This window comes from Melopsittacus undulatus, chromosome 2 (assembly GCF_012275295.1).
Source record: "Melopsittacus undulatus isolate bMelUnd1 chromosome 2, bMelUnd1.mat.Z, whole genome shotgun sequence".
Lineage (NCBI taxonomy): Eukaryota > Metazoa > Chordata > Aves > Psittaciformes > Psittaculidae > Melopsittacus > Melopsittacus undulatus.
Window position 1 is genome coordinate 119,619,868 of NC_047528.1, and position 12,342 is coordinate 119,632,209.

At 42.9% G+C, this 12,342-nt stretch overlaps 1 protein-coding gene across 1 annotated transcript in view; it reads left to right on the plus strand.

The window, feature by feature from the left end:
* The window catches only part of MYH15 (myosin heavy chain 15), a 44,204-nt gene extending 32,413 nt beyond the window's left edge, over positions 1–11,791 (plus strand). Inside the window, exons 34-42 of the mRNA XM_034060206.1 lie at positions 1,971–2,086; positions 3,709–3,901; positions 4,599–4,802; positions 5,837–5,962; positions 7,384–7,554; positions 8,036–8,140; positions 9,303–9,398; positions 9,911–10,048; positions 11,664–11,791. Of these exons, the coding sequence (XP_033916097.1) occupies positions 1,971–2,086; positions 3,709–3,901; positions 4,599–4,802; positions 5,837–5,962; positions 7,384–7,554; positions 8,036–8,140; positions 9,303–9,398; positions 9,911–10,048; positions 11,664–11,681 (1,167 nt within the window). The 3' untranslated portion in view covers positions 11,682–11,791. The remainder of the gene's footprint in view (positions 1–1,970; positions 2,087–3,708; positions 3,902–4,598; positions 4,803–5,836; positions 5,963–7,383; positions 7,555–8,035; positions 8,141–9,302; positions 9,399–9,910; positions 10,049–11,663) is intronic.
* Positions 11,792–12,342: the final 551 nt, after the last annotated feature.

The following is a 12,342-nucleotide window of genomic DNA, read 5'->3' on the forward strand; positions in this document are numbered from 1 at the left end:
CTTACTTCAGCACAGAGTATTTCAGTCTTTCAGGAAACAGGAACTGCTGAGAATTATGGTCTTATATGGTTTCATCAGATATTTTTAGTGTCTGGTTTCCAACAGCAAATTCACCATCTCCTGGTTTTGGAGAAGAAACCAAACCTCCTGATGACTTTAAGTTTTATAAGGTCATAAATATTGCATTGGATACTGCAGCTTAAAAGAAATGGTAGCAGTCTCAAACGCAATGAAATAGGCCATTTGGAAAATCTTTGACTCCCAGCAGGAGTTTCATAAAGACATTTAGCATCTCTGCATTGATTTCTATAGTGACAAGTATGCATGTACCCAAGAGAGATGCCTCATCCCAGTTCCAACAAACAAACAGGGCAAGTCAACTGGCAATCCTGGTTTTCCACTCAAAGTGCTCAATTGTCAGCTTTTTGGAAGTCTGGTACATTGCAAAGCTAAGAAAGGGAGTAGGTGTTGCAGGCTGGAAGCAATACAGCACACAGCAAGAGGTTTTTAGTGAAGGCTGCATTTATCTGCAATTGTACTCTAAATAGTATCTGCTAAGACAAGCATCACCCAGTGACAGGGATCCATTAATACCTTACATGCTGTGCAATCTCTTTTGTCTGTTACAGGATGCTTTATACTTTGCAGGAATTTCACAGCCAAACAAACAGGTCTCATGATCAGAGCAGAGGAAAAAGCTTGCCTTTCTTCCACAGCTCTGAGATATGGAGAGTGTTTATATACTCTATCAGTATCTTTTTCCAGGAAAGAATACATCAGTTCCTGAGGGATCTAAGTGACACACTTTACTTTCCTGGGCTGTGTGGAATGGCTTCCTAAAGCTCAGTGATATTAGGAACTAACAAAAGTAAAGTGGTGATGTATCTTATTTTAATTGTGAAAGAAAGGGTTTAATGCAGATCATTATTATTATTATTATTCCTTCCTTGTGAATTGGGGTCCCTGGCAGTCACTGCTGGTGACACAGTACTTCTGTGTGCTGTTCCCACTAACACAGTGTGGGTCCTAGGCATGAAGTGTGGGTTTGACTGACCTATGGCTGCTGCATGATGACTGGAGTCGGCAAGGGTTTTGTACAGCTTTGTCTTCAGAAACTCCATTCTGTTCCCATCATCTCTTGAGGGAATCCTGTGCAATTCTGCCCTTCAGAGACACTTCCAAAATATATGGTGTGCGATTCTGTGCTTTTCCTCCCAGTTTGATGTGATCAGTAAGGAGGCAGAATGCCACTGAGCCTGGTTATGTAAGACCTGGAAGGCAGAGGCTCTGTTATTTCACTATGGGCTATTAGCTTAGTTCTTGGCTTCCATCTCTGAGAGAAATGTAGGAACAAAGACATAGGAGCAAACAAAGACATAGGAATAAACCTCTCTTGTTTCATAGACTTGCCTTCATGTTAAGTGGAAAGAGCAGGCAGTAATTTTGCACTTTGTCACACAGAGCTGATGTCTGTTATTTCTTTCCTTGAAGTCACATTGCCCAGTAAGACTGTATAACTGGGAGGCTTTCAACACTTCATGATCTGGAGAGAGCTTTGCCTCTGGGGGATGTGTGGACCCCTTCACCCTCCCAACTACCATCTTGGTTTAGCTTTTGCCTATCTCCTATTGGCCCTTGAGGGTGCCTGTATGGGGGTGTGGAACAGAGAACATCTGTTGATATCAAAACCATGCAGGCAGGGCCTAAGGTGGGTTTTGTTTTTGTTTCTGTGAACCATGTCCTCTGAGGAGTTTGCTGCTCAGTTTTCCAGCTGCCAAGTCACATTAGATTAGATAAATGCATTGCCTTGCCATGTAAGTTGTTCATGTCCTTCCCTAGAGAGAGGCAATGAGGAAATAGTGCTGTTGGGAATGGGAAGAAAAGTGTGAAGGGATTATCTTTGTGCAGCAGTTTGTAATTTGAGAAATAAAACCAAACAGAACCCAAGCTCTTTGTGCTTTCTATTTCAGGGAGCTCTGGAGCATGAAGAAAGTAAGACCCTTCGGTTTCAGCTTGAACTTTCTCAGCTTAAAGCAGAGTTTGAAAGGAAACTGACAGAAAAGGAGGAAGAAATGGAAAATATAAGGTACTGTGCAGGAAACAGCATGGTTTTTAAGGGAAAAGTCTCAAAAGACCAGAAACAGTCTCAAGAACCAAGCCATTCAAATGGACCATAGGTAGTTATGCCAGTGCAAGCAGCACTGCCTCAGAGATGCTCAAACCTGTTATCTGAACACAGTTAATTTATGCAGTTATAGCTACACTGACTGTGGGAGGACATGAGGAGCTTGCCATTATGTGTACCCCATTTAGGTAAGCACTGAGAACTGCAGAGTTACAGAAAGTATGAATTATAAAAGGAGAGGAGCTTGTGGGTGAAAGGGATAAACAGGAAAAATGGAAAGCAATTAGATGAGAGGAGGGTGATGTCTTTTGTCTCTCCCCTCCCACCCAGCACAAATGGTAACCTAATTTTCAGCAGTGTATGGGTGCAGTCCTTCAGAAAACTCTGCTTTTGAATTAGTGTTGCAACACTATCAATCCAAGCAGCCTGTCATTGTAGACAGGTTAAAGGGAATGGTATGGAAGGGGAAAGCCCAGGACCCACCCTGGCCAGGGTAAATACAAGGGTTGACATGTTAATTCCTTCAAAGCCAAGAATGTTTCATCCCTTTCAGAAGATACTGTCCCCATCAGAAGATGCTATCTCCTGATGACCTGCTGATGTCTGGATGGCAGAGATCTCAGGACAAGCTCTCCTAATAAGTGCTTTTTGCTTCAGTGTTGTTACAAGTTGTTTTGCTGCTAAGCTGCTCAGCAGCCACGCTATGTTGCTCCCTGAGAGTCTAGGGCACAGTTCAGTATCTTGCTGAAGCAATAAGGCCCTCAAGGTTTTCCTTGTTGACTCTGTAATTTCCCAGAACTCCTACACTTTCAGCAGAACTTGGCCAGCAGCAAGATAAATGTTTCCCTGTGTGAGTCATGTTCTGTGCTTTGAGTTATCTCTGCTTGTAAGAAGCAAAACTTTCATCGTGGGACTTGACTGTGATAGAGTCAAGAAAATTAAGCACCTGTCTGTATTTGTTTTGCCATCTTAAAATTGACACTAAGCTGCCTTTCACAGAGGGACAAGCCTGTTAATCGGGTAGGCTTAATCTCTTCCAAGTTTAGATGTCCGTAACACAGGTTTCTATTCCTGAATTATTCTCTTTATAAGTAACATAAGAAATGGCTTTTTTCCAAAATGTACTTTAGGAGACAATAAATTATAGCCTACATATGCCATTTACTATAAAGAGCACCCAGAGTAATTAGCTTAGAATGTAGCTGCCTACCCTCACTTTGATTAATCCCTTCCACTAACGCCTTCATAAAAAGGCTGAGATGTAAAACATGATTCAGTAAATAGCCATGCTTCAAGTGCTTCTTGCTATGGTCAAACCTCTACTTGCTTGAGTTTATAAGAGAGCTGAGAGAAGTCCTTGCTCCCCTGTTGCCAAAGGAAACATGGGAGAAGGATGATACAGGTGCTTACAGAGCAGGAGCTAGCTGAGGGTGTGCAGCGCACTAGCCAGTTAGACAGCAGTGAGGCATTAGAAACCTATGCTATGTGAGACACTTTCAGCAAGTGCAGTAGTGTATGTATGTAGTTCTACATTCCTGCACAGAGAGGAAGATTGCTCCATTTGCCCTTCATGTCCTTTCCAGGAGGAATCAGCAACGCACCATAGATTCCCTGCAGTCCACCCTTGATTCTGAAGCCAGGAGCAGAAATGAGGCCATCCGGCTCAAGAAGAAGATGGAAGGGGACCTCAACGAGATGGAAATCCAGCTCAGCCATGCTAACAGGCATGCTGCAGAAGCAACAAAGTCAACACGTGGCTTGCAGACACAAATAAAGGTACTCTGGCAACCACCAGTCCCAAGTACTACATGGCAGGTGTAGGCCAGGTTGCATTGGCACAGAGCAAACAGCAACGGTGATGGTAATTAATAGAGAAACTACTCCCAAGGATGTGCAGGTAAAATCCTTATTGATAATGTCTGGCATAAGGGAAGAGGGAAATAGGATTTCTTTCAAGAGTTGCATACAAGCTGGATGAGATCCAGTTACAAAACCATCACTGGCTACAGCCTCCTGCAGAGACAGAAAGCTACACCATGAGGAACTGAAAATCTGTGATTCTCTTGTGTGTTGCAAGTCCTTTAGAAGTGGAGCGTGTCAGTGGGCTGCAGTACAGGGGGTGTGTGTATTCAGCTGTTTGGTGTGTGCTTCAGCTTTGTAATAGCTTAAAAAGGTGCTTTGCTAAGGCACCTCCTCAGCCATCGCCTCTCCCACACCTAAGCAGCTAGCACTGCCTTGGGCAGAACTGTAAGCTTTGATGGGTTTGAACACACTGGTCTTTTCCCACCTTGCCCCACAAACCACAGATGCTATCCAGTTTACAGTGTGGAGGAAGCCTTTCTCCAACAGAGCAGCACTGAAATTCTCGAGGTGTGCCCTATGCAACCTCTGCAAGTTGGGGTTCTCCTGTTTAAGCACAGTGGCTTGCAATGGAAATGCACTGGTAAGAAACCAAACATCTGTTTTGTTCTAGGAGCTTCAGGTGCAGCTGGATGACTCGGGGCATGTGAATGAAGATCTGAAGGAGCAGCTGGCGGTCTCTGACAGAAGGAACAACCTTCTCCAGTCGGAGCTGGATGAGCTGAGGGCTTTGCTGGACCAGACTGAACGTGCGAGGAAGCTGGCAGAGCACGAACTGCTGGAAGCCACTGAACGTGTGAACCTGCTTCACACCCAGGTTGGCTTTTGTCTGTGCTCACTGGGTTTAAACTGAGCCCTGTCAGTGAATCACTGACACAGTTTGTCCAGGGCTGCCATAGGTCACACATACCTTGCCCTCCTTCAGGCTGAGACAATGAGGGAAGGGAGATAAGTCTCTCTGTGGATACACCACCTCCCTCCCTTCAAGGTAGCTGGAATTGATGAATCAGCCAACTGCTTAAAACAGTTTCCAGAAAAAGCAATGGTGGAAGATAACCAGAGTAAATTTTCTTCCTTTCCTTCTTCCATGCTGTAAAACCAGCTTCCTGCTTTAGTTAAGCCATGTGTGGGATGGTGGGGGTGTTTCTTTGAAGAAGTGACACAGGCACTGGGCTTGTGCAGTTGTGATCTGGCAATGAATGACTGCAGAGATTGGGTTCTACCAACAGTTGTATTGTGCAGGGCAAGAAACTACCACCCCCCACACACCCTGCTGTGTCTGAGGTCTTTGTTAAGAGGGGCCTTCAGGCTTGGATGGGTAGATCCAGATGGGCACTGCAGTTTTTACAGGGCCATGGAGGGGAATGTCCTGACTTACCAGCACTTTTTGCTACAAAACTAAAGCTTCTCTTTATTATGGTCAGAAGGAAATGAAAATGAGCTACAGGCTGGCGATGTTTTCAGTGTTTCCTCCAGCCCATTGATGACATGGGGCTTCTGTTTCAGTCACCTCATTGACTAACTGATTATGGATCATTAGTTTTCCAAAAACAACTGCCTTATTAATTCTTCTATTTCAGCCCATTGCTTATTTATTTAATTTGAACCAAAATCTAAATATTTACAGCTTTGAGAGCATTTTGGACATTCCCTCAGTCTGAAACTACATATGCTCATCAAGGCCAGCCCTTGCCACCTACCTGGGTCTCCCTTCCCAAATACTGCTCTCTGTAATCCAGGAGTTGTGAAAATCAGTGAGCCTTGGTGTGCTATGGTATTTAGAGGAGTTATGTCTCTAATCATCACTTTTCCTCCTTTTCCACTGTTCCTTTGGGGAAAACCTAATGAAAGAACACAAGCCTGATCAATCAAAAGAAGAAGCTGGAGGGTGACATTTCCCAGATGCAGAATGAAGTGGAGGAATCGATCCAGGAGTGTAGGAACGCAGAGGAAAAAGCAAAGAAAGCCATCACAGATGTGAGTAGACTGATTCCTTTCTCACTTCCTTTCAGTCCTGCAATGTCTTAGGACAGCCAAGAAAGTAATTCCCAGGTTGCCATTTCTGTGCTTGCTACAAAACTCCCATCCAAAGCACCCCACAGGTATCTGGAGGTAACTGGTAAAACTACAAAATAAAGCAGACTGGAGCTGCAAAGAGAGGAAGTGCCTTTTCCTGACGGTTAGGTTTTGGTTTGGGTTGGTTTGCTGTGTGTGCTTGTTGTTGTTTTGGGCTTTTTGGAGGGAGGTGTTTTGGTTGGTTGGATTTTATTTTCCCAGGAATGCAGTTTCCACTGATCCTCAGAGTCTCAGGGTCTTTGACTCAGGTAAATCATACACCTGTTAAACCAGTTCAGTCTGGAGTAGCGCTGGTGTACACAGAATCTGGTGCAAGAAACAAAGCTACTAAATCCCAAAGAGGTGTCTTAGAACTAGGTGTCTATTGGAAAAAACATGAGGCCTAAGGTCCCAGGAGAAAACCCATTACAATCTTCCTCTAGGGAAGATATAATTTGGGCAGGTATGCTTTCATTTCCCACAGGCCTACTGAAATCCATGTCCTCAGAGTTCAGCTGATGTATCACATCATACCAACAGATAAAATGAAAGCTAAAACTGGAGGTTTCTGTGAGTTATGTGTCTGGAGTGCCTGGACAAAGGTATTCCTGCACTGAGGTCTTTACTGCTTGTCAGCTGAAGGCAATGTTACTGACTGGCAGAGAAGATGCTGATTGTCATTGATTCAGTTCCAGCCTGGATTGCAATGACTGCTGTCTTCTGATGACTGCTCAGTGATGGGTACCAATCTGTGTACAGCTCTTGGTGGCAGGTACAGACATCAAAGCAGGAATGATCTAATAGGCACCCTTGTTACCTGTCTTACTGAATGGCCAGGTCCTATCCAGGATGTTTGGACCAAGCTTTCTATCCCAACTGCAGAAACTGCGTTCTTGTTACAGCTGCTCAGGCAGCTCTCATCTGTGGCTGTGCAGGGAAAGTTGTCTGCCAGTTATTTTAAGCTACTACTTTTCAAGAGCTCCAAGCACCAAGATTAGGTTTTGAGTAAGTTCTAGGAAAAACGTCTGCAGTGACTGGCACAAGCTTACTGGCAGCATTATAAATGAGGACATGATATAGCACGCATGCCAAAAGAGAAAGAGAAAGGGGGTAATCTTAAATCACAGCATATTCTAATGATGGAAAACATGAGGTAAAAAAGGCTTCCAAGGTTGTCCTTGCATTTTCTCTGTCCAAGCAAGACACAGACCAGATACACTCTGGAGCTTTGGGTACAGTGAATGATCCAAATAGGAATAATCAAAGATGGATCTTCCATCATTTCTTCTGAGACATCAACCAAGAGCATGAGAAAGCTGCTGTAAAACATGGTTGTTTTTCAGGCAGCAATGATGGCTGAGGAGCTTAAAAAGGAGCAGGATACTAGTGCCCACTTAGAGAGAATGAAGAAGAACATGGAGCAAACCATTAAAGACCTCCAGAAGAGACTGGATGAAGCAGAACAAATAGCCCTGAAAGGTGGCAAGAAGCAGATCCAGAAACTGGAATCCAGGGTAAGTTTGTGATCTGACTTTGAATCACTTTCTCCTGCTTACAGACCTGGGACCAGTTTAGGTACCCTGGGGCAGCCTAATAAGTTCATAGAGGCCAAGCAGGGATACTATGAATGGTTTCCCGTTTCCCAAAACTCAGGTGAGCAGTTCTTGGAGGCATGCTTCCCCTTCCTCATCCAGCCACATTAAGCTGTTGTAGCACAGCAGATGACCAAGCCCTTGATTAGAAACACCACCACCAAAAAATCCCAGCATCAATAGCAAAAGCCTCTCCAATACTTGCTTCATTTAAATTACTTTGGCCTTCACAAAGCCTACTCCTTTGACTGCTGATGCAGCTTGAATGCATTTATAAAAGCAGAATGGAAAGATGTTCTCATCTGTTACAGAAATTTGACACTATGAAGATGCTGAGAAAATTAACTGTGACCCATGATATATATATATAGCAAAATGGCAAGGGGTTTTCTGGGTTTTGCAGGTTCGTGAGCTGGAGAATGAACTCGAGACTGAGCTCCGTCGCAATTCGGATGCCCAAAAGGGAGCCCGCAAGTTTGAGAGACGCATCAAAGAGCTGACTTACCAGGTATGCTGGGAACTGAAGTAACCACTAGGACACTGGAAAGAAATGTGGTCTCCCAGACAGAGTCTAAAATTGCCTCAGTGTTTCAGTGAAGGATGAAGGATAGCATTACCTACAGCCTTCTGACTGTAGGCAGCTTTAGGGGTAGGAGGAACATCTCCCTAGGGCTACCATCATCTTGCCTGATTCATTCCTAATTCATTCATAATTCCTGATTCATTCATAGATGATGTTAGGAAGCCTCTATTGCTGGGATTTGGACAGTTTTAGCACAGTATTAATATGGAGCAGGCTCAGATGACTATTATTTTCCCTGTGAGTGAAGAAAGAGCCCAGCTGTCTTTCAGCTGTGCTGATGTTGCTAAAAAGAGCCAGGAGCATTCAGCTGACTCTAATACATCCCTCAGTGTACGGTTGCCCAGTCCCAGGCTGTCACCTATGGCTGAGCAGCAAGGTCTAGCCTCCAGCCTCCTGCAGGTTTGCTAACAGCTGCTGTTGCTGTTTGCCTTTCAGAAAAGGTCTTCAGCACAGAGCACTGATCCTTTTGTTTTCAACAGCATTCCTAAAAGATAATCCCATCCATCTGCTGTAGGAGATTAGTTAGCCTCCTGTTGTTTGACTATTGTATGCAGAGGCTGACGGTTGTTCTCTTGGAATACAGTGCACGGACAGAATTAGCTAGTCCTTCTGCTTATGGAGTGTGATAGCTTAAAACTGTCTCCTTTTACCAGAAATGCCTGCAAAACAGACTTTGAAATATGCAAATTACACATTTTTAGGCCTGCCCATAAGTCCATTTCACTAAATAATGACTTGCTTTATAATGACAAGAGTGCTTCTCACTCCTGAGCGAGGAATGCTAGGCTTATATATTGTGTATACCTCTGAAAGAGCACACACATACATACCTGTATTTATGTACGTCTATATTTACATATGTACAAATTAAGAGGGTACTCTCCTTTAGTCTTCAGCCTTACAGATGTCTTCAATCATCCTATAGAAATTTTTCTCTCACCTATACATAGGATGATCAAACAATATGGCTTGTTTGTATTTCAAACTACACACTTCTAGAACAGTCTGTATAGCACCCATACCTATTGCACTGTGGGAGATGCTTTAGGCCTTTTTACACTATCAACCCCATGGTGTTTTGATACAGTCAGAAGAAGATAAGAAGAATCTGGCCAGGATGCAGGATCTGATTGACAAGCTCCAATTAAAAGTGAAGAGCTACAAGCACCAAGCAGAGGAAGCTGTAAGTAGCTATTTGAGCCTTTTTATCTGTGAGAAATCTGTTGTTCTAAATCCAGAGTCTTCAATGCATAGAAGCTTTGAGTACAAATACACTTCTTGCGAGTGTATTAATATTTGTATTTATATCCATATAAACCCTGTCTGTACAAATGTATTTATGATACATATAAAATAAAATATATAGCATGGGTATGGATTATATTTAAGAAAAGGTGTTCAATTTTATCTTAAAATTGCAGTATGATTTGCAAAGGTAGGGGGGAAAGGAAGTGAACAGGGAAGACTTTTTGCTCCTAGTCCCTCAGAAGGGATGAGAGCCTCCCAGTTCACTTATCATGGAGAGTGCCATTGGAAACATCTACTCTGTAAAACAACAGTCTCAGCTCTCCAGGAGGCAAATGCTTCCCATAGGGCTGTTACCTCATCACAGTGAGCACTTCTCATCCACTTGAAATGAAAAGCCTTGTTTCACATGGACAGGAGGATATCAGCTGCACTGTTTTCTCTCACTAGGAAGCTCAAGCCAATCTGTACCTTTCGAAGTACAGAAAACAGCAACATGATCTGGATGATGCTGAAGAAAGGGCTGAAATAGCTGAATCTCAAGTCAATAAGCTGAGGAGCAAGTCAAGAGATATTGGCATGAAAAAGGTATGGTTATACTCTCTGGGTAAGTGTGACTGTTCAACACACAGCAGTGGATGCTATCTACACACAGAGATGTGTTAGATGTAGCATGGACTAGAATTAATTGCTGTTTACTAGATTTTTTTAGTGTCAGTTATTTTAGCATTAAGGTAAGCCTAACATGTAGGACAGCAACCTGATGCTTAGGCAAAATGCTGTCTGCCTTCTTGATGTTGTCATTTAATCTTTGTGCTCAGCAGCCAGAAGGTTTTTTTTCCCGAGGGATATTAAGGAAGCTCCATCTCTTTCTGCAATGATGTGGATTTCCATGTATGTAATACAGCCTGGGGATTACTGCGCTAGCAGATTGCCAGATATTTTAACACTGCTCTTTCACTGAACTTGTATTGATTTGAAGAGCTGGATGAGAAGGAAATATGAGTGATTAGTCACTTAGATGCTGGGAAGTCATTAGTACTTGGAAACACATTTGTGGTGTTTCACACTTGAGCAGAATGGTAGTAGAAAAATATTGATGACACTAAAAGGTGCCTAAGAACTTGGTCTGGAACTGAAAGCAAACCTTTGCTTATCTGTGCTTGCCTTGTGGGAATGATAGAAAGTAAAGCTGGGTCAGTGCTTTATCTATTTCATTTGCAAGTGAAGCAACCTGCCATGCTTAACGTCATAAGTTTTATGGGGTTGACAGTTCCTGAGTCTAGAAAAAGGGGAAAAAACACCTTTTTGTATAATTTTTGTATTTTTATCCCACTTGATCCCAGCACCTTCCTCCTCTCTTCTATACCTACTATTCGGTGGGAGGAAACGGTCCAGTTTCTGCTTTTATATTGGGCTAATAAAGTCACCTTCGACTGATCTAAATGACTGCAGCTCCGCTGACTAGAGCAGAGTTACATTAAAACTGCGTGAAGATCTGACCTTCATGCATGATGAAAGCAGTGCTGTTGTTGAAGCTCAAAGAGAAGTTTCGCAGCTTTTAAGAGTAAAGAATTCCCACACATTTTTCTTTATATTATTCCATATAAATAATAGGGATACTGCAATAGGTGAACCATGACAGTCATTCATTTTTTCTAATACTGTGTGCTGTTTAACACGGAGTACTTACTAGTACCCTCTTTCTGCCTCAAATATGCAGAGGCTGTAGAAAGGTTTTTATTGCCTGTTTTTATGAGTCAGACACCAGGAAACATGTTCAGGCAGCTAGTGCTGTCCCAAAAGTCATGACACATCTCCATTGGGGAGAGAAAGGTGCTGGAGAGACTGCTTTAATTCTCTGGCATTAGAAATACCTTGTCTACTGCCACTAGAGCCCATGTTCCTGGAAACACTGGCAAGTGGGAGTGATTCAGAACAACCACCACCATCTATTGAAACAGAGTTGTATAGAAGCCATCTGCTATGAAAGGGATCTATGCTCTTTCATGAGGACAAGAAACCAGTATTATCAGCTGAAACACGATGACAAAGGTTGGCTCCATTGGTGCTAGTCTATTTCAGATACAAATTCAGAAGGATTACTGAAGAGAAGCTTTTGTCATTTATTTGTGAACTTACTCTAACACCCCCTCAATGCTTCCCTTTTTAACTGTTATATACTGTCTCAATTTCATTTCAGGTTCATGAAGAGGAGTAAATACAGTCCAAGCTGACAGATATGAGAAGATGCTCAACATAATTGGCACAACTGAAAACAGATGTAGAGATAAATAAGCACTTACAGAAATAAACATCAAGTGAAAATCCAAAGAGATTGTATAGTGTATTCCATTCATTTAGCTATATTTCTCTTTCGCCATTCCTCAGGGATCAATGAAAGATTACATCTTGCCAACAGCCCCCTTCATTATGTTGGAACAAATATTGGCAGATCTCTGACAAAATCAAAACCAAGGGCAAATCCAGTCATGCTTCACAGCACTCATGTATTTCACATGCAGATTGTTAAAGCAGCACAGATTAAAACTGTACAGGGCACAGCATTAAACCTGGGATAACCCAGCTTCCATCTGTCCTGCCAGTAGCAGTCTGTATGAGTTTTGTAGGAGAGCAGAAAGTCAACTTTTGTCTATGAACAGTTTAGAAGCCTCCACAACTCCCAAAGTGCTTTTGTTTGCCAGCTGCAGGAGAGATGGGAGATGTTGTGGAGAGACATATCCTATCAGGATTGCCTGTGACTCAGGAACAGGGTGTTCTCTTAGATCTTTTCCACTTTTGAACAGGTATGTTGTCTCTGCTTGAAATTAAAACACTTCATGAAGTGCAAACCAGGAAGCCCTCTCCTTCCCTTTACTGGG